Source organism: Ovis aries, chromosome 1 (assembly GCF_016772045.2).
Source record: "Ovis aries strain OAR_USU_Benz2616 breed Rambouillet chromosome 1, ARS-UI_Ramb_v3.0, whole genome shotgun sequence".
In the NCBI taxonomy this organism is placed as follows: domain Eukaryota; kingdom Metazoa; phylum Chordata; class Mammalia; order Artiodactyla; family Bovidae; genus Ovis; species Ovis aries.
In genome coordinates, this window is record NC_056054.1 from 23,816,838 (window position 1) to 23,839,695 (window position 22,858).

A 22,858-nucleotide genomic window follows, 5' to 3' on the forward strand; every position below is an offset into this window, starting at 1 on the left:
ACCACAATATGTAAGACAAATGCTAACAAGTATGAAAGGGGAAATCAACAATAACACAATAATAGTGGGAGACTTTAATACCCCACTCACACCTATGGACAGATCAACTAAACAGAAAATTAACAAAGAAACGCAAACTTTAAATGATACATTAGATCAGTTAGACCTAATTGATATCTATAGGACATTTCACCCCAAAACAACGAATTTCACCTTTTTTCAAGTGCTCATGGAACCTTCTCCAGGATAGATCACATCCTGGGCCATAAATCTAAACTTGATAAATTCAAAAAATCGAAATCATTCCAAGCATCTTTTCTGACCATAATGCATTAAGATTAGATCTCAATTACAGGAGAAAAACTATTAAAAATTCTAACATATGGAGGTTGAACAACACACTTCTGAATAACCAACAAATCACAGAAGAAATCAAAAAGAAATCAAAATATGCATAGAAACTAATGAAAATGAAAACACAACAACCCAAAACCTGTGGGACACTATAAAAGCAGTGCTAAGAGGAAAGTTCATAGCAATACAGGCATACCTCAAGAAACAAGAAAAAGTCAAATAAACAACCTAACTCTACAACTAAAGCAACTAGAAAAGGAAGAGTTGGAGAACCCCAGAGTTAGTAGAAGGAAAGAAATCTTAAAAATTAGGGCAGAAATAAATGCAAAAGAAACAAAAGAGACCATAGCAAAAATCAACAAAGCCAAAAGCTGGTTCTTTGAAAGGATAAATAAAATTGACAAACCATTAGCCAGACTCATCAAGAAGCAAAGAGAGAAAAATCAAATCAATAAAATTAGAAATGAAAATGGAGAGATCACAACAGACAACACAGAAATACAAAGGATCATAAGAGACTACTATCAGCAGTTGTATGCCAATAAAATGGACAACGTGGAAGAAATGGACAAATTCTTAGAAAAGTACAATTTTCCAAAACTGAACCAGGAAGAAATAGAAAATCTTAACAGACCCATCACAAGCACGGAAATTGATAATGTAATCAGAAATCTTCCAGCAAACAAAAGCCCAGGTCCAGATGGCTTCACAGCTGAATTCTACCAAAAATTTCGAGAAGAGCTAACACCTATCCTCCTCAAACTCTTCCAGAAAATTGCAGAGGAAGGTAAACTTCCAAACTCATTCTATGAGGCCACCATCACCCTAATACCAAAACCTGACAAAGATGTCACAAAAAAAGAAAACTACAGGCCAATATCTCTGATGAACATAGATGCAAAAATCCTCAACAAAATTCTAGCAATCAGAATCCAACAACACATTAAAAAGATCATACACCATGACCAAGTGGGCTTTATCCCAGGGATGCAAGGATTCTTCAATATCCGCAAATCAATCAATGTAATTCACCACATTAACAAATTGAAAAATAAAAACCATATGATTATCTCAATAGATGCAGAGAAGGCCTTTGACAAAATTCAACATCCATTTATGATAAAAACTCTCCAGAAAGCAGGAATAGAAGGAACATACCTCAACATAATAAAAGCTATCTATGACAAACCCACAGCGAACATTATCCTCAACGGTGAAAAATTGAAAGCATTTCCCCTAAAGTCAGGAACAAGACAAGGGTGCCCACTTTCACCGCTACTATTCAACATAGTTCTGGAAGTTTTGGCCACAGCAATCAGAGCAGAAAAAGAAATAAAAGGAATCCAAATTGGAAAAGAAGAAGTAAAACTCTCACTGTTTGCAGATGACATGATCCTCTACATGGAAAACCCTAAAGACTCCACCAGAAAATTACTAGAGCTCATCAATGAATATAGTAAAGTTGCAGGATATAAAATCAACACACAGAAATCCCTTGCATTCCTATACACGAATAATGAGAAAGTAGAAAAAGAAATTAAGGAAACAATTCCATTCACCATTGCAACGAAAAGAATAAAATACTTAGGAATATATCTACCTAAAGAAACTAAAGACCTATATATAGAAAACTATAAAACACTGATGAAAGAAATCAAAGAGGACACTAATAGATGGAGAAATATACCATGTTCATGGATTGGAAGAATCAATATAGTGAAAATGAGTATACTACCCAAAGCAATTTACAAATTCAATGCAATCCCTATCAAGCTACCAGCCACATTTTTCACAGAACTAGAACAAATAATTTCAAGCTTTGTATGGAAATACAAAAAACCTCGAATAGCCAAAGCAATCTTGAGAAAGAAGAATGGAACTGGAGGAATCAACTTGCCTGACTTCAGACTCTACTACAAAGCCACAGTCATCAAGACAGTATGGTACTGGCACAAAGACAGACATATAGATCAATGGAACAAAATAGAAAGTCCAGAGATAAATCCACACACATATGGACACCTTATCTTTGACAAAGGAGGCAAGAATATACAATGGAGTAAAGACAATCTCTTTAACAAGTGGTGCTGGGAAAACTGGTCAACCACTTGTAAAAGAATGAAACTAGATCACTTTCTAACACCGCACACAAAAATAAACTCAAAATGGATTAAAGACCTAAATGTAAGATCAGGAACTATAAAACTCCTAGAGGAGAACATAGGCAAAACACTCTCAGACATAAATTATAGCAGGATCCTCTATGATCCACCTCCCAGAATGCTGGAAATAAAAGCAAAAATAAACAAATGGGATCTAATTAAAATTAAAAGCTTCTGCACAACAAAGGAAAATATAAGCAAGGTGAAAAGACAGCCATCTGAATGGGAGAAAATAATAGCAAATGAAGCAACTGACAAACAACTAACCTCAAAAATATACAAGCAACTTCTGCAGCTCAACTCCAGAAAAATAAACGACCCAATCAAAAAATGGGCCAAAGAACTAAATAGACATTTCTCCAAAGAAGACATACGGATGGCTAACAAACACATGAAAAGATGCTCAACATCACTCATTATTAGAGAAATGCAAATCAAAACCACAATGAGGTACCACTTCACACCAGTCAGAATGGCTGCGATCCAAAAATCTGCAAGCAATAAATGCTGGAGAGGGTGTGGAGAAAAGGAACCCTCCTACACTGTTGGTGGGAATGCAAACTAGTACAGCCACTATGGAGAACAGTGTGGAGATTCCTTAAAAATTGCAAATAGAACTACCTTATGACCCAGCAATCCCACTGCTGGGCATACACACCGAGGAAACCAGAATTGAAAGAGACACATGTACCCCAATGTTCATCGCAGCACTGTTTATAATAGCCAGGACATGGAAACAACCTAGATGTCCATCAGCAGATGAATGGATAAGAAAGCTGTGGTACATATACACAATGGAGTATTACTCAGCCGTTAAAAAGAATTCATTTGAATCAGTTCTGATGAGATGGATGAAACTGGAGCCGATTATACAGAGTGAAGTAAGCCAGAAAGAAAAACACCAATACAGTATACTAACACATATATATGGAATTTAGGAAGATGGCAATGACGACCCTGTATGCAAGACAGGGAAAGAGACACAGATGTGTATAACGGACTTTTGGACTCAGAGGGAGAGGGAGAGGGTGGGATGATTTGGGAGAATGACATTCTAACATGTATACTATCATGTGAATTGAATCGCCAGTCTATGTCTGATGCAGGATGCAGCATGCTTGGGGCTGGTGCATGGGGATGACCCAGAAAGATGTTATGGGGAGGGAGGTGGGAGGGGGGTTCATGTTTGGGAATGCATGTAAGAATTAAAGATTTTAAAATTTAAAAAATAAAAAACTAAAAAAAAAAAAAAATAGACCAAAAAAAAAAAAAAAAAGCAAAGGGAGGCAGTGGGTAGCATGGAGGATAGTTATGGGCCTGCTAGTCACTCTTACATGGATGCCAGACTTTGTACTGCCCTAACTTGCTGTACGAGCAAGTCACATATCCTCCTCATGACAGACACGACAGGGTCAGGTTTAAATTCAGATCTCTTCCAGCCATAATTAAGCTCTTAACTATTACTAAATTAGAATAGGGAAAATGGGTTAAGATTTAAATTAGTGACTCTATATTCATATCCCAGCTCTGCCACTTACTAGCATTACTAAACTATTAGAGCAAGTTACTTAATGACCCTGAGCCTCAGTAGCCTCATTTGTAAAATTGAGAAAGTAATAGATGCCCTTTCCAAAGTTCTGAGAGAATCAAAGAAACTAGTACAATGTATGAAAGCTGTTTATGATAGAATGATGTGCATTAATCTTGAATTCCATACAAAGAGCCTCGAATGCTAGTAATTTAGACCATAATATGACTTTGAGGGGATTTTGGAAGGCACTACCTTCCAGTTCATTGATCAGCAAATTCTCGTTAGCTCTCACTCATTTCCCCGTTTGGCTCATTGTCCCATGTCCAGGATTGTAGCATGGATTTTTTCTTTTCCTCTTCCTTTCTATGCTTCTTACCATTTGAGTATTGAGGTTAAAACAATACCAGTAACTATAACACTTGGCCAGCTTTCCCTATAATTTAATTGGGAACACATACTGATAGGGTCCACCCTCCCTCTCCATGTCTCCCTGACAGGGTGCCATTCTCCTTTAACTGAAGCAGCTCCAGAACTCTTCATATGCTGACAGCCCTCCATTGTTGGATAGCTCCTATTGGTAGGATGCACCGTATAAAACTAAATGGTTAGAAGTTGTTAGAAGTTGTTACAAAGCTCAAAATTCTCAAGCTTTATTTGAAGACAATGTGGCAGCAGCGAAGAAAGTGATAGGCCTATAAGTCAGTCACATGTGGGCTCCAGGCTCTGCTGGCATTTACTTATTGTACCATTTTGGGCAACTCATCTATCTTCTTCTGGTTTCTATTCTCCAATCTGAAAGACTGTGGATAATAACCTTCTATATAAAGAGGGGAGGAATATCAGTGTATCTCTCATAAACAAAATTCAACTCAGATCACTCATAAGGGAAGAGGACAAGAGCATATCATCTCTGGTGGAAACAAGAGAGAATGGTTCACACCTTGTCTGAGTACCACACTTGCCTGGGCAAGAATTCTCCAGGCAGCACAGTGTGAAGATCATCCATTGTGGACAAATTTGCTGGGTCCTGCCGAAGAATTGATGCTTTTGAACTGTGGTGTTGGAGAAGACGCTTGAGAGTCCCTTGGACTACAAGGAGATCCAACCAGTCCATTCTGGGGGAGATCAGTCCTGGTGTTCTTTAGAAGGACTGATGCTAAAGCTGAAACTCCAGTACTTTGGCCACCTCATGCAAAGAGTTGACTCATTGGAAAAGACTCTGATGCTGGGAGGGATTGAGGGCAAGAGGAGAAGGGGATGACAGAGGATGAGATGGCTGGATGGCATCACCGACTGGATGAACGTGAGTTTGAGTGAACTCCGGGAGTTTGGTGATGCACAGGGAGGCCTGGCGTGGTGCAATTCATAGGGTCACACAGAGTCCGACACGACTGAGCGACTGAACTGAACTGATGGGAGAAAAAAGAACAGAGAGATTATATAACTTACTCATGGTTCATTCCAATAATTAGAAGATCCAGAGATGGAATATATTTTAAAGTCTGTTTTATCTGATGAGTATTGCTCCTTGGCTCACTTTTGATTTTATCTGCATGGAACACTTTTTCCATTCCTCACATTCAGTCCATATGAGTCCCTAGATATGAAGCAGGTCTCTTATGGACATCACATACATGGATTTTGCTTCTGTATCCATTTAGTCAGTCTATGTCTTTTGGTTGGAGTATTTAATCCATTTACATTTAAGGTAATTACTGATATATATGTTCTTATTGTCATTTTATCATTTTTTGGTTTGTTTTTGTAGGTCTTTTTCTCCCCTTCCTCTTTTGTTCTCTTTTGTGATCTGAAGACGATCTTTAGTGTTGTGTTTAGATTGTACTTTCTTTTTTGTGTGTATATCTATTGTAGATTTTTGGTTTTTGGTTGCCATGAAGTGTTGATACAGCAGTCTCTATATATACAAGACTGATTTAAGTTGTTGATCTCTTCATTTAAAATGCATTTGTAATACCTTGAATTTGTACTCTCCTCACGTTTTCTGGTTTTGATATCATATTAGCATGTGGATGATTTCCTACATTTACTCTATGTTTGCCTTTACTGATGAGCTTTTCAGTTCATAATTTTCTTGTTTCTAGTTGTGGTCTTTTCTTTTCCACCTAGAAAATCTCCTTCAGCATTTGTTGTAAAGCTAGTTTTGTGATGCTGAATTCTCTTAGCTTTTGCTTGTCTGCAAAGCTTGTGATCTTTCTGTCAAATCTGAATGAGAGCCTTGATAGAATATCAAGGGTAGAATATTCTTGGTTGCAGGTTTTTCCTTGTCATCATTTTAAATATATCCTGCCACTCCCTTCTGGCCTGCAGAGTTTCTGTTGAAAATCAGCTGATAAACTTATAAGGATTTCCTTCTATGTTATTTGTTGCTTTTGCCTTGTTGCTTTTAATATTTTTTCTTTGTATTTAGTTTTTGTGAGTTTGACTGATATGTATCTCAGTGTGTTCCATCTTGGATTTATCTTGTATGGTAATCTCTGGGCCTCTTGGACTTAGGTGACTATTTCCTTTCCTATAATAGGTAAATTTTTTACTATAACCTCTTCCAATATTTTCTCAGGCCCCTTCTCTTTTTCTTCTTTGTCTGGGGGTCCTATAATTTGAATGTTGGTGTGCTTAATATTGTCCCAGAGGTCTTTTTCACTCTTTCTGATATTATAAGAATCCTTCTTTATTATCTTTTCTGTTTTGAGAACTTTGCATAAGAGTAGGTCTGCTAGTGAAAAATATTCTTAGTTTTTGCTTTCATCACAAATGTCTTTATTTTCCCTTCATGCTTGAAAGATATTTTTGTTAGATATAGAAGTCTGGGTTGACAACTACTTTCTCGCAGCATTTGAGAAACATTGTACCACTTCCCTTTGGCTTAGCTCTTCTTAGTACTTTTAAGATTCTTTTGTCTTTAGTTTGCAGAAGTTTAAATATGATATTTCTTGGCAAAGATTTCCCTCAGTTTTTCCTTTCTGGAGTTTTTCTGGTTACTCAGTCCCTCAAATCTATAGGTTTACATCATATTTTCAAATCTGAGAGGATTTCCACCATTTAAAATATTTTTTTCAGTCCCACTCTCTCCTTTCCTTCTGAAACTAATGAAATAAATGCTAAATTTATTGTCTCATCAGTCCCCAAGGCTCTGTTCATTTGTATTGATCTATTTTTTTCCTCTGTTGTTCAAAGGGGTAACTTCTATTGTCCCATCCTAACATTTATTTATTCTTTTTTCTCTTTCCTTACACTCTGCTATTGATCCCATCCTTAAATGGGTAATGGAAATCCAGATTCTTCAAGGAGTCTGACATCATAGAGGGGAGAGAAGAGTTCATTACTGACCAGCTGGAGTGAAAGTCTCAGTTCAAAGCAAAAATGGAAGTTTAGGCTTCCTGCTTGACATTTGTTGGTAAGGGAGAAAGTGAGGCTACAGGTTTTTTTTTTCTTTTCTTTTCTTTTTTCCACAGTATTTGATTAGAGTAAGTAATTATTGTCTCAATGTTTTTGTCTTACTGGGCTGCCTTTTTCTTGTGCTTTGTTTAGCCCAAACAGGCTTTTGGGAAGGATTGTTTTTTGCCTGTGCCCATTGGTATTTCCAGATTGCTGGCTTCTTAAGCAACCATTCTGCCACTTATGAGGCAACAATAAGACCCAGGATTCTCACCACTATATCATATTCCAATCTCTGAGACACCTAGTCATTCTTCCCTCATTACCTCACCTTTCAGAGTCATTCTGTGTTTGTTCCATAAGTGAATGCAATGGCTACAAGATTGGAAAAGGTCAGTTTTCATCCCAATCCCATAGAAGGGCAATGCCAAACAATATTCCAACTACCATACAATTGTGTTCATTTCACATGCTCATAAGATTACACTCCAAATCCTTCAAGTTAGGCTTCAGTAGTACGTGAACTGAGAACATCTGGATGTACAAGTTGGGTTTTGAAGAGGCAGAGGAACCAGTGGTAAAATTGCCAACATTTGTTGAATCATGGAGAAAGCAAGCAAAATCCTGAAAAATACCTACTTCTGCTTCATTGACTATGCTAAAGCCTTTGACTATGTGTTAACAACAAACCATGGAAAATTCTTAAGGAAATGGGAGTACCAAACCATGTCACCTATCTCCTGAGAAACCCTGCATGTGGTTCAAGAAGCTACAGTTAGAACTGGACAAGGAACAATGGACTGGTTCCAAATTGAGAAAGGAGTTCAACAAGGCTGTATATTGTCACCCTGCTTATTTAACTTAGAGCAGACTACATCATGTGAGATGCAGGGCTGGATGAATCACAAGCTGGGAGAAATATCAACAACCTCAGACATGAGGATGATTCTACTCAAACAGCAAAAAGTGAAGAGGAATTGAAGAGCCTCTTGATGAGAGTCAAAGAGGAGAGTGAAAAGGCTGGCTTAAAGCACAATATTCAAAAACTAAGATCATGGCATCCTGTCCCTTTGCTTCATGGCAAATAGAAGGGGAAAAGTGGAAAGTGACAGATTTCATTTTCTCAGGGTAAAATGTCACTGCAGATGATGACCATAGTCATGAAATTGATGCCTATCCTTGGAAGAAAAGCTATGACAAACCTAGACAACATATTAAAAAGCAGAGATATCACTTTGCAGGCAAATGTCCATATATTCAAAGCTATGGTTTTTCCAGTAGTCATGTACAGACATGAGAGTTGGACCCTAAAGAAGGCTGAACACTGAAGAATTGATGCTTTCAAACTGTGGTGCTGGAGAAGACTCTTGAGAGTCCCTTGGACAGTAAGGATATCAAACCAGTCAATACTAATGGAAATCAACCCTGAATACTCATTAGAAGGACTGAGGCTGAGGCTAAATTTCCAAAATTTTATCTACGTGATGTGAAGAGTCAATTCATTTGAAAAAACCTTGATCCTGGGAAAGAGTGAAGGCAAAAGGAAAAGAAGGAAGCAGAGCATGAGATGGTTAAGATAGGATCACTGGCTCAATGGACAAAAATTTGAGCAAACACTGGAAGATGGTGGAGGATAGAGCAAACCAGCCTGCTGTAGTGCATAAGGTTGCAAAGAATCGGACATGACTGAGTGACTGAACAACATAACTCCCCACTCTTTCTTCTTAGAATTTCATGCTCCAATAACACTGAACTTTGTTTATCAAAGATATATACTTCACATATATCTCTGCCCTCTATGATCTAACTTTTATTCATCTTTCAGCTATCACAATAAATAATATTCCTAAATAAGCTCTCTTATCCTTGAAGCAGACTAAGTCTTATATGCTATATAGCATGCCGAATAGGCTTCACAGGTAGCTCAGTGGTAAAGTATCTGCCGGCCAATGCAGGAGATGCAGGAGATAGGGATTTGATCCCTGGGTCTGGAAGATTCACTGGAAGAGGAAATGGCAAACAACTGCAGTATTATTGCCTCAAAAATGCCATGGATAGAGGACAGGCCAGTCTGTGAGGTTGCAAAGAGTCTCAAACAACTGAGTGATTGAATACATGCTGAGTAGTTCAAGCATGCTGATCTCACCTTTGTTTTAATGATTATCATATTTATCAGATTACATATTTAATGTCTAGCCCTTTAGACTATGAGCTCTGTGAGAACAGTAACCATATTTCTCTTGTTTTATTCTAACACCTTACATAATCCTGTACATTGTGACTGCTTAGCAAGCATCTGTTGACAAGCTGAAGGAAGGGAGAAAAGAATAAAGGAAGGAAGAGAGGAAGGAAGCTGAAAGGGAAGAAATGAAGGAACAACAATTATTCAGTCAGTTTTGGGTGAGAGAAGAAAAGAACTAGTCGGAAAATTTATTGAATAAGATCCTTGAGATTAAAAAAATATTTAGACATCCATTTCATATTCATTTCATAAGTGTATTAGTATTCATATTCATAAGTGTATTATTATGCAGTTTTTACAGTGAGGAAACTGAAGCTTATAAAAGAGGTATCATGGCTCATCAGGTTGTATCTTCCATTTGAAATCCCATTTTCTTAAGTTTTTGCTCTTGCCTCATTTCCTTAAGATCTAGCTAAAATACCACCCACCTCAAAAGCTTCTCCTTTTCTTTTCAAGTCCTCATATCATCATTTTCTTCTTTATCTCTAATCCACAGCACACTTTATATACCTTCCTAATGGTTTTAAGTACCATGCTTCTTACATTGTACCTATTTATGTTTCATTTAAACCTCTTAAAAACAAAATTTTAAAGATTTAATACAGGTCATATTAATATTTATTACCCCAGTACCAAGCACAGTTAGATGCTCAATAAAAATGTGTTACATAAAAGCTACCTCTAAGATTAAGTCCAGTTTCCTCAATCTGCTACAATGGACAAGTCAATCAGAGAAGTTATTTCAGATTTACCAAAGGCCACAGAGCTTCATGTTACTCCCTGACTCTGTGCCCTCTCATCCACCCTTCCTACGCATGGAAAATTCAAGAAACAGTAGAGATGGAGTCCTGAGATCTCTGACTAATGTTAACAATCACAAGCTGTGAAAACATCTTAGGTTTAGTTTCTTCATAGGTGAGGATACAGATATTGGCTGTTTTTAAATGCTGGTTTCCAGCAGCTTCTAGCACATAGAAATTTCAGCTTTTGACAATAGCAAAAAATATTAATCAGTTATGGTTGAAAAAATGTGATGCAATAGAGTCCTCAGTCATTCAGTCAGATCAGTTGCTCAGTCATGTCCAACTCTTTGTGACCCCCTCGAATGCAGTATGCCAGGCTTCCCTGTCCATCATCAACTTCTGGAACTTGCTCAAACTCATGTCCATCAAGTCGGTGATGCCATCCAAACATCTCATCTTCTGTCATCCCATTCTCTTCCTGCCTTCAATCTTTTCCAGCATCAGAGTTTTTTCCAGTGAGTCAGTTCTTTGTAACAAGTGGCCAAAGGATTGGAGCTTTAGCATCAGTCCTTTCAATGAATATTCAAGACTGAACTCCTTTAGGATTGACTGGTTTGATTTCCTTTCAGTCCAAGGGTCTCTCAAGAGTCTTCTCCAACACCAGAATTCAAAAGCATCAATTCTTTGGCACTCAATTTTCTTTAAGGTCCAAATCCACAATCATACACAACTATTGGAAAAAAAAAAAAAACCCATAGCTTTGACTAGACAGACCTTTATCGGCAAAGTGATGCCTGTTTTTTAATATACTGTCTAGATTGGTCATAGCTTTTCTTCCAAGAAGCAAATGTCTTTTAATTTCATGACTGCAGTCACCATCTGCACGATTTTGGAGCCCAAGAAAATAAAGACTGTCATTGCTTCCTTTGTTTCCCTATCAACTTGCCATGAAGTGATGGGATCAGATGCCATGATCTTTGGTTTTTGACTGTTGAGTTTTAAGCCAACTTTTTCACTCTCCACTTTCACTTTCATCAAGAGATTCTTTAGCTCCTCTTCAGTTTCTGCCATAAGGGTGGTGTCATCTACATATCTGAGGTTATTGTTATTTCTTCCAGCAATCTTGATTCCAGTTTGTGACTCATCCAGCCTGGCATTTCTCATGATGTACTCTGCATATAAGTAAAATAAGCAGAGTGACAATATACAGCCTTGACATACTCCTTTCCCAATTAGGAACCAGTCTGTTGTTCCATGTCCAGTTCTAACTTTTGCTTCTTGACCTGCATACAGATTTCTCAGGAGCAAGGTAAGCCAGCAGCTTCCAGCAGCTTCCAGTCTTGTGTTCCTGTCTCTTGAACAATTTTCCACAGTTTGTTCTGATATACACAGTCAAAGCATTTGGCATAGTCAATGAAGCAGAAGTAGATGTTTTTCTAAAGCTCTCTTGATTTTTTAATGATCCTACAGATATTGGCAATTTTATCGCTTGTTCCTCTGCCTTTTCTAAATCCAGCTTGAACATCTGGAAGTTCTCAGTTCACATACTGTTGAATTCATATACTGTTCACATAGCTTGGAGAATTGTGAGCATTAGTATGCTAGCGTGTGAGATGAGTGCAATTGTTCAGTAGTTTGAACATTTTTTGGCATTGCTTTTCTTCAGGATTGAAATGAAAGCTGACCTTTTCTAGTCCTGTGGCCACTGCTGAGTTTTCCATATTTGCTGGCATATTGAGTGCAGCACTTTCATAGCATCATCTTTTAGGATTTGAAATAGCTCAGCTGGAATTCTATCACCTCCACTAACAACCAACAATCCTTAGATGTCCAATATGTAAACAGAATTAGAGTGAACTAAAATAGGCAGAAAATTTCTAAGTCTTTCAGCTTCTCCATTTTCCTGCTAGTTATGCTGATTTTTAAGTCCTCAAGGGCCTTGAGAGGTCATATGTTTATCTGCATAATGGCTTTTTAGTTGCTTCTTTTGCTCATTTGCTTTCCACAGTTAATTGATTAGCAGATTCATGCTACGTCCTGAAGGTATCTTTGCTTAGAATCAATTACAGACCCCTGTGCCAGGTGAAGAGGAAAGCTTATTTCACCTTGAAAATGTGAAGTAAGTTTGTTTTCCCAATTTGGTATATATTTCATCCAGAAAATTTAGGGTTTCTAATGTTTGTCATGAAGTAAGGATATTTCCAAGGCCTGCTTATAATATTAAATTACATAACGCCCATAGGGGCTTCCCAGGTGGTGCTAGTGGTAAAGAATCTGCGTGCCAATGCCGGAGACATAAGAGACAGGTTCAACTCCTGGGTCTGGAAGATCCCTTGGAGGAGGGCATGGCAACCCACTCCAGTATTCTTCCTTGAGAATCTCATGAACCAAGAAGCCTGGTGGACTACAGTCAATAAGGTCACAAAGAGCTGGACACAACTTTAGCGAGTTAGCATGCACAGTGCCCATAGGGACTTCCTAGGTGACTCATTGGTAAAGAATCTGCCTGCTAAGCAGGAGATACAGGTTCAATCCTTGGGTCAAGAAGATTCCCTGGAGGAGGGCATGACAACCCACTTAAGTATTCTTGCGTGGAGAATCCCATGGACAGAGGTGCCTGGCGGGCTACAAACTCCACAGGACCAGTAAAATCTAATAATCTGAGAGCCAAACAGCCACACACATTTCTTTATGTTACTCTGGGAACATTTAGGATGATGATTACTGGAAAATAGGTTCTGGTACCAGTAATAAACACAAGGAGCAGAAGAAAGTCCTAGGCAGAAAGCACCAAAGGGACAGAAAGGATCTTCAGAACAAAGCAGTAGAAAGAAGGGTAATAATCATGGCCTACAGAGACCAGTTAATAAAATTCTAATGTGAAATTTCCCTTTTGGAACAGATTGTTTTCTATCATATTCATACAGTATATTCCCAGTATCTATATCTATAGCACATGGCACATTAAGGTGTTCAATAAAGTCCTATTAGCTAAATAAATCTCCAAACATCTTGCTTGAAGAAAGGATAGTGTGAAAGAAGATGAACAGCTTCCCATTCAATGTCTGGGAATAGAAAAGTTAAAATCACTCTGAGAGATTAAACATGTCAACGACTTGACTTATTCTGGTACCTTGTACCTTATTGGCTTCAACTACAACAAACTTGGTTCTGAAACTTTAAACCTCTTTAGACCGTTAGAGAAGTACAGTGACCACGTAGCTGGTTCTGCTCAGAGTCTGCCAACACTGGATGAGAATGCTGACTTAATTCTAAGACATTACAGTATAAATATAGAGTCATTAATATTTCAAAATCTTGTCAAGAGCCCTAAAAGAGAGGACCCAAATGGTAGTGCATGAGAAACAAAACAAAATGAAATAATTAAGGCAGAAGGGTTTTCAAAAGCAATAAAAAGACTCCAGAACTGAACACTTGAGGAAACCAAGTGGTTCTTATTGCTGCTATGTAAGATCTTAACACAGCCTCATAAAAGAAGTACGATGTTATTTTAAGGTCCCTGTGAGCAGAACAACAGTGATATGCTTTGTTGACAAGATTTGAAGCACACATCTACATATATACCTATTAACAGAAATAAGTGTTTTGTTATTATCCACTCAGGCTGAATTCAGAAACTCACAGCAAAGGTCTGCCTCCTGTTCAGATCCCAGTGTTGAAAGGAAACTGAGAAACAGCAGTATAGTTCATTTTACTTAGTAAAGTAAAAAAAAAAAAAAAAAGGCCCAGGAAGATATATTTACCTTTAATAAACAGTTTTGATTATCATCATCAAATGCCTACACTTTTACAAACCTGAGTTTCTCAGCCCAGCATTTATAGAAAATTGCCAAGTATCATTTCTAGATAAAAGCACAATTCAATATTTATGAATAGCTAGCTTTCTATAAATATAGACATTTGGAGATGATCTTCTCACTAGTCATTAAAATTTGAACAGGGATCAAAGCTAGAATAATATTAACAATTCCTTGCATTTGTAGAGTATTCTACAAAATACTATTAATAACAGATGACATTTATTGAGTACTTCGCAAGTGCCAGGCACTTTACATGTAAATTCTCATCATGAATTCAGTTCAGCTCAACAAGCATTCACTTAACACCTACTGTGTGATAGGTGAATAACACTTGGTTTCTGGCTTTAAAAACTCTCATTTTGGTGCGCTCAATCAATGTTGAATGAATAAATGGATGAACAAAGTAATCAGTTTGAATGGCAGTGGGGGATAATAACAATAACACAGGCTCTTCCCCTTAGTATTTATGGTCATGAGAAAGTACTTAACCTATCCTAGCCCCAGTGTCTTCATCTGTAATATACGGATCTTTAAAATAATCTCCCTTGCTTGTTGTGAGAATAGTAACATCAAATATAAAACATCTGACAAAGAACAGATTTTCTCAGTAAGTGGCAGTAGTTATTATTAACATTATCATCATTACTATTATTAAGTAATCCTATCCAACTGTCCTCAGCTATACTATAGCAATGGGACAAATCGAACTTTAGAATCCAGAAATATTCACACCATATCTATACAAAGAAACCACAACAAACAAGCAAAACAAGGGAACTCTGCAAAACTGTAGCCCCCAATATCCTCCTGGGTTAATGTACAATATCTCTGCCCAGGTTAGAAAAGAAAAAACAAAAACAGAGTCAGCTTTATGCTTCCAAAGATGTCATGATAAAATCCAAATAAGACAGGAAGTTTATCTTATCAAATAACAGACTGTACATTTCCTCATAAGAGAATGCTAGTAATTCCAAACATAGAGCCATGGTTTTTTTTTTTTTTTTTTTTTTTTTCCAACATTCTCAAAGAGCAGTGCCTAGAGCCCAGACAATGAACATGCAGAAACTCACTGAACTCTTCTTAGGGCCAGTAGAGCAGATAAATTGGAGCCCTGAGTCATATTCTCCAATCAAAAGGAAATCCATTCTGTGGGTCACTTACCATTTTGGTCTGCTGGTAGATTTCACCATAGGGGCCATCCCATCTCTATAAAGACTTTTAGTTTTGCTGAAGTTAACAATGTTGAAAATGACTCTCTGAGAAAGAAAGGGGAAAAGTTTATCAGAAGACTGTGCTATTCAGGTTGCCCCTTTCTGATAATTAGAACTGGAAATAAAAAGCAGGGTTAAGGGAAACCACATGGACTAGCTACCAACCATGGTGAGAATAAATGATATTCATAGAAATTCAGTGTTCCTGCTAGCTTAGCATAGTAATCAAGAACACAGACTCTGGAATCTGGAAGGCTTAGTTTTGTTTTTTTTTTTTTGTTTTGTTTTGTTTTTTTTTCATCTTTTTTTTTTATTATTTTTTAATTTTAAAATCTTTAATTTTTTCATGCATTCCCAAACATGAACCCCCTCCACCTCCTCCCAAAATATCTCTCTGGGTCATCCCCATGCACCAGCCCCAAGCATGCTGCATCCTGCGTCAGACATAGACTGGCGATTCAATTCACATGATAGTATGCATGTTAGAATGTCATTCTCCCAAATCATCCCACCTCTCCCTCTCCTCTGAATCCAAAAGTCCGTTATACATCTGTGTCTCTTTCCTGTCTTGCATACAGGGTCATCATTGCCATCTTCCTAAATTCCATATATGTGTTAGTATACTGTATTGGTGTTTTTCTTTCTGGCTTACTTCACTCTGTATAATCGGCTCCAGTTTCATCCATCTCATCAGAACTGATTCAAATGAATTCTTTTTAACGGCTGAGTAATACTCCATTGTGTATATGTACCACAGCTTTCTTATCCATTCATCTGCTGATGGACATCTAGGTTGTTTCCATGTCCTGGCTATTATAAACAGTGCTGCGATGAACATTGGGGTACATGTGTCTCTTTCAATTCTGGTTTCTCGGTGTGTATGCCCAGAAGTGGGATTGCTGGGTCATAAGGTAGTTCTATTTGCAATTTTTAAGGAATCTCCACTGTTCTCCATAGTGGCTGTACTAGTTTGCATTCCCACCAACAGTGTAGGAGGTTCCTTTTCTCCACCCTCTCCAGCATTTATTGCTTGCAGATTTTTGGATCGCAGCCATTCTGACTGGTGTGAAGTGGTACCTCATTGTGGTTTTGATTTGCATTTCTCTAATAATGAGTGATGTTGAGCATCTTTTCATGTGTTTGTTAGCCATCCGTATGTCTTCTTTGGAGAAATTTCTGTTTAGTTCTTTGGCCCATTTTTTGATTGGGTCGTTTATTTTGTTGGAATTGAGCTGCATAAGTTGCTTGTATATTTTTGAGATTAGTTGTTTGTCAGTTGCTTCAATCCCACTCTACCACTCTCAGTCTGTGACCTTGCCAAGCTACTAAATCTTTCTTTGCCTCAGTTTCCTCATCTGAAAAATTGTGATGATAATGGTACCTAGGGTTACTGATGAGAAATGATTTAATGTACAGTGCTTGGAACTTCGTTTGGTACATAGTGAATGCTATATAAGTTTTAGTTATTTTATTCATTGTGCCTTCTCTCTAGGCTCACCTAGAATTTCTGGGGAAATGAATAATATCATTATAATAACAGTGGTGCATTTGAAGTTCAACAAAACTAAAGATAATAACTTAGAGAAAAATTGAATTTAAAAACTTCTGTAGCTGCTCAGCACCCCTTTGACTACAACTACAGAATGTATGTTTTCTCCCTTTTTGTTATCTTCTGCTGGGGCCAGGACTACTGGGCTCAATCCTGATCTTCGTATCAGTTTATAGGAGCACAGACACATAGGTGAGTTCCTTCCCTCCCTGGGTCTCACCTTTACAATAGGAGCGTGGAATGTTTTAGATGACTAAAACCCTTCCAGAAGTCTAATAGACTTAAAAGAAATCAAGTCTTTGTTTTAATAAACCACTTTATCACAAGTGAGGAAGACAGATGGGGAAAGAAAAGAGAATTGGGGTTAAAAGACATTTAATGACCACTGAAATAGTCCAAAGGAAAAAGGATGAGGATCAGGGCAAGAGCAGCCTGAATAGTTAGAGAAAATGAAAGACTTTCAAGAGGTTACCATAGGCTGGCCTTTCTGTCTAAAGGCAGTGAAAAACAGAAGCATCAAAATTCATATATTAATTCACTGAATAAATATTTATTGTGTGAGGTATTAATGTCAAGTGCCAGAAATTGTATACACTTATTTTTTTAATATTCTCTTACAATTATATTAAAATATAAACATCTCCATTTTACAGATGTGGAAACTGAGGTTCAGTGATGTTAATTAACCTGTCTTAAATTGTGCAATTAACAGATGGAGAACTGATATCTAAACTCAAGGAATAAAAGAGTTAAGACAGCCAAGATCTCTAAGTTATTTGCTAAGGTTCCAATTTCATAACACCAATCAAGTCTGTTTTCCAAAATAAGGGCAAAAATAAATATAAATATAGTGGGCAATTTTTGAAGCCTTTAAAACTTGTTTTCCTTTAACAATAAAATAGAACCATTTCCTCTGGATTCATATTTGGGACTACCATAAAATGCTTTGTTCTATGAAATAAGGTCTTAGGAATAACTCATGTTTTCCTTTCTCCTCAGAGACCTACCCATTGACCTCTCTCTAGGCATTTCAGTTTCCGACCTCTTTTCTGTCATTACGTTAAGTCATCAAGATGTCCAAAGCTATTCCATTATTAATAAACCAGACCTGCCTGTTGTCAGTTCAATTATTTCTCCTAGGGTCTTGGCTACTGTTTGATTTTAAAAAATCACTATCAAGGGGACAAATGGCCTTTGAATCTCACAGTGCTTAATCCCCCTTTTTTCTTCTGAAATTCCAGATGTCAGATCCATTTCCAATGAATCTGGGAGCCATGATGTACTTTTAGGATCTAGACTAATCCTAAATGCAAGAGGAGATCTAATACAGAAAGAATGTGTATATGTGAAGTTGGAATAAAAAATGAAAAAGTAGAATATTTATTGATCATTCATATCCTACTACTTGTCAAAAACTTTTCCCCAGATATATAAAATATACTATATTATTTAGCTTCTCTATTCATTAAATTGTTCATTTTAGACTAACTTTAGACATCAGGAAATTGACTCTAATAAAGGGTAACTACACCTCCACTCCCAGATCCCAGAACTATTAATTGGTAGAACTGGAACTTAAATCCTAAGTGTCTAGACAATAAATATATTTTCTCTATGATACCAAATGCAGAAAGAAAACAATTTTTCTTTCTTTCTTTTGGCTGCATATCTTGTAGGATCTTAGTTTCCCAACCAGGACTCCAACTCAGGTCACGACAATGAAAATGCCAAGTCCTAACCACTGGACCACCAGGGAATTCATGGACGCATTCTTTTATGATTCTTCACCCATGCATTTTTTTAAATTTATTTTTTAAAACATTTTCATTTTGCATTGGTGTATAGTTGATTAACAAATAATGCCATGATAGTTTCGGGTGAATAGCAAAGGAACTCAGCCATACATATACATGCATCCATTTCTACCCAAACTCCCCTCCCATTTAGGCTGCCACACAACATTGAGCAGAGTTCACTACAATATACAGTAGGTCAGCAGTGTGTACATGTCCACCCCAAACTCCGTGACTATCCCTTCCCTCATTCTTTCCCTTGGCAACCATAAAGTCGTTCTTTAAGTCTGTGAGTCATTTTCTGTTTTGTAAGTTTATCATTTCTTTTTAGATCCCACATAAAACGGATGTCATAGAGTATTTCTCCTTCCTTATCTGACTTACTTCACTCAGTATGACACTCTCTAAGTCCATCCATGTTGCTGCAAATGGCATTATTTTGTTCTTTTTAATGGCTGGGTAATATCACTGTATATATGTATCACATCTTCTTTAGCCTTTTCTCTGTCGATGGACATTTAGGTGGCTTCCATGTCTTTGCTCTTGCAAACAGTGGTGCAATGAACATTGGGATGCCTGTATCCTTTCATCCTGTTTTTTTCCAGATAAATGCCCAGGTGTGGGATTGTAAGGTCATATGGTAGCTCTATTTTGAGTTTTTAAGGGGAAAAAAAAAAAAAACTGTAGTAGTCACTGTACCAGTTTACATTCCTACCAACAGTGTTGGAAGGTTCTCTTCTCGTCACATGCTCTCCAGCCTTTATGGTTTGTGGATTTTTTAATCATAGCCATTCTGAGTGGTGTGAGATGGTATCTCATTGTAGTTTTGATTTCCATTTCTCTAATAATTAGCGATGTTGAATATCTTTTCATGTGTCTCTTGTCCATCTGTATATCTTCCTTGAAGAAATGTCTATTTAGGTAGGTGTTCTGCTTGTTCTGATTGAGATATTTGTTTTGATGCTGTTAAGCATCATAAGCAGTTTGTAAATTTTGTAGACTAATCTCTTGCCGGTCACATCATTTGCAAATATTTTCTCCCAATCTACGGTTGTCTTTCTGTTTTGTTTATTCTTTCCTTTAGGGTGAAAACTCTTTTGAGTTTAAGTAAGTCCCATTTGTTCACTTTTGTTTTTATTTACATTATTCTGGGAGATGGATCAAAAATTACTACAATTTATGTCAGAGAGTATTCTGCCCAGGTTTTCCTCTAGGAGTTTTATGGTGTCCAGTCTCACAGTCTTTAATCAATTTTCAAATTATTTTTGTGTATTCTACCTGCGCATTTTTGAAAATGTTTTGTAGGTTATTTAGCAAGGCAGCATGTGGTTGTGAGAATCAATGGTATTTGGAAGCAAGCAGTGCAGGAAATCTTGGCTTCCGTATTTTTTAGTTATTTGGCAGTTATTTACTCAAAATACATTGGATAAAACTACATCTATGAGGTAATGGTAACAGCAACAACTATAATAATAACTAACAATTTCTGAGACTTTCTATGCACCTAATTCTAACCTGTGCTTGCTAAGTCATGCTAAATCACTTCAGTTATGTCTGACTCTGTGCGACCCTATGGACTGCCAGTCTCTGTTCATGGGGTTCTCCAGGCAAGAATACTGGAGCGGGTTGCCATGGCTTTTTCCAGAGGATCTTCCTGACCCAGAGATCGAATCCGCATCTCTTACATCTAATTGCATCGGCAGGTGGGTTCTTTACCACTAACGCCAAAATCACCTGGACAGTTTTTAAGTTACTAGAGATGCATGGACCTCATCCTATGGACCTCATCCTAAGCTTCCCTGGTGGCTCAGTTGGTAAAGAGTCTACTTGCAATGTGGGTGACCTGGTTTTTATCCCTGGGTTAGGAAAATCCCCTAGAGAAGGAAATGGCAACCCACTCCAGAATTCTTGCCTTCGAGAATTCCATGGACAGAGGAGACTGGTGAGCTACAGGCCATGGGATCACAGAGTTGGACATAATTGAGTGACTAACTTTCACTTCCACTTTTCATCCTAAAGCTGATATCTGATGTATTAGCTCACTTGTTTTGAGAATAATTAATTTTTGAGACAGGGACAATTTATTACCTCTTTAGGGTGAGGCAAGTGGTATCAAGAATAAGTAACTTAAAATTACTTGTAGTTTGTAGTAGAGTTAGAATTTGAACCAAGTCCATTGACTCAAGAGAATAAGATCTTGGACTTTCCAGATAGATACATCTGAGACTGAAACCTAGCTCCTCACTGATTTTGTGAACTTGGGTAAGATAATTACTCATTTTTGATACTGTTTTAAAAATCAATCTGGGATTGAGATGATAATACCATCCTAACAAAGTTGTTATAAGAATCTGTGAATTATATAAGTAATCAACTGGCACATTACATCTAGATAAGAATAAGAATTTGATATTTATTAAACTTCCTCCCTTATCTTTGACAAAACTAGATCTTTCAGTTTTTTACAGCTTCCTTCCTTCTCTCTTTCCTTCTTTTTTTCCCCCAATCCTTCCTTCCATTATTTCTCCATTATTTCTTTTTCTATATTAAAAAAATTAACCCAGGCTTCTTGTTTTAGTAATAGGATGCTGGAGAAGGCAATGGCACCCTACTCCAGTACTCTTGCCTGGAAAATCCCATGGACGGAGGAGCCTGGTAGGCTGTAGTCCATGGGGTCACTAAGAGTCAGACACGACTGAGCGACTTCACTTTCACTTTTCACTTTCATGCATTGGAGAAGGAAATGGCAACCCACTCCAGTGTTCTTGCCTGGAGAATCTCAGGGACGGGGGGACCCTGGTGGGCTGCCGTCTATGGGGTAGCACAGAGTCGGACACAACTGAAGCGTCTTAGCAGCAGCAGCAGCAGCTCTAAATTGAAGCTTTATAAATGGTGACCTATAGCACGAGCTCTCAAGGTAGTCTTGTGTGAGGCCTGGAGCTCTGCCCATCATGACTAAGGGGCTCATGGTCCTATGGAGGAATACAAGAACTCCACCCCAGGTATAAGCGAAGGAGTGGTGCAGTGTTGCTGACGGTGTAGTAAGGAGCCTTCATGCAGTCCCAGACAGTGGCTTTAATTCTTTTTCTTCCCATATAGTCAATACTTTGCCCAATCAAGAGTAAATTTTCCACTTATTGGTGTCCAAGCTGTCCCAAGGACTATTCTAAATAGACCTGAATATTCTACAAATTATAGAGTCATAATTATTTTAAAACTTTTCATTACTTTTTTCTTGTTTAATAGCTAAGTCGTGCCCAACTTATTGCAATCCCATGGGCTACTGCCCACCAAACTCCTCTGTCCATGGAATTCTCCAGGCAAGAATACTGGAGTGGGTTGCCAGTCCCTTCTTCAGGAGATCCTCCCAAGTCAGGGATGGAATTCAAGTCTCCTGCATTGCAGGCAGATTCTTTACCACTCAGCTACCAAAAAAGCCTTAAATCAGTATAATATTGAAAGTTTGATTAGATTTTAATATCACTTGATTTTTATAAGAAATTTCAATATTGCAATTATAAGTGAAAAAAGGAGAACTATTAGATACTCTAATATAATTTCACATGGTTTGTATATTTGAATAGTTTAAAATTTTTTATCACTTTATTGTGGGAAGAGTTTCTTATTAATGTTAAGTCTTGATCAGGAATTTCATATATTCATTTCAGAAATCAAAACCTCATACAAAAATGGAAAGTTCAATGGACAAAAACTAAAGTATTTCAATTAAAAATTTGAAGATTAAAAAAACAGGATTTGATTTCCTCTGTGTAGTTTTTTTGTTGTTTTATTTTAAAATTTTGGTTAATTTCTTTGTTTAATCAAGCTTTATATGGTCATCCTATAAACACTCCCAGGTATTACAACATTCTGCATAGGTATCATCTTCCCTATACGTTTAAATGTTATTTTCTCTGTGTGCATGAAAGTGAAAACAGTTGGAGAATACAGCCCTGGATAACCTTCCACAAACTGCCAGAAACTATAGGATATTTAAGAACATTATATACATGAAGAGCTCCTAATAAATAAAAAGAAATCCACAGATGCTGGAAA

General features: G+C 37.4%; 1 protein-coding gene across 2 annotated transcripts in view; it reads right to left on the minus strand.

Annotated features, from left to right (window-relative positions):
* AGBL4 (AGBL carboxypeptidase 4) overlaps positions 1-22,858 on the minus strand; it is a 1,492,749-nt gene that overhangs the window by 794,110 nt on the left and 675,781 nt on the right. For both annotated transcript variants that reach the window (XM_060408815.1, XM_060408814.1), the window contains exon 4: positions 15,411-15,505. In XM_060408815.1, coding sequence (XP_060264798.1) covers positions 15,411-15,505 — 95 coding nt within the window. The remainder of the gene's footprint in view (positions 1-15,410; positions 15,506-22,858) is intronic.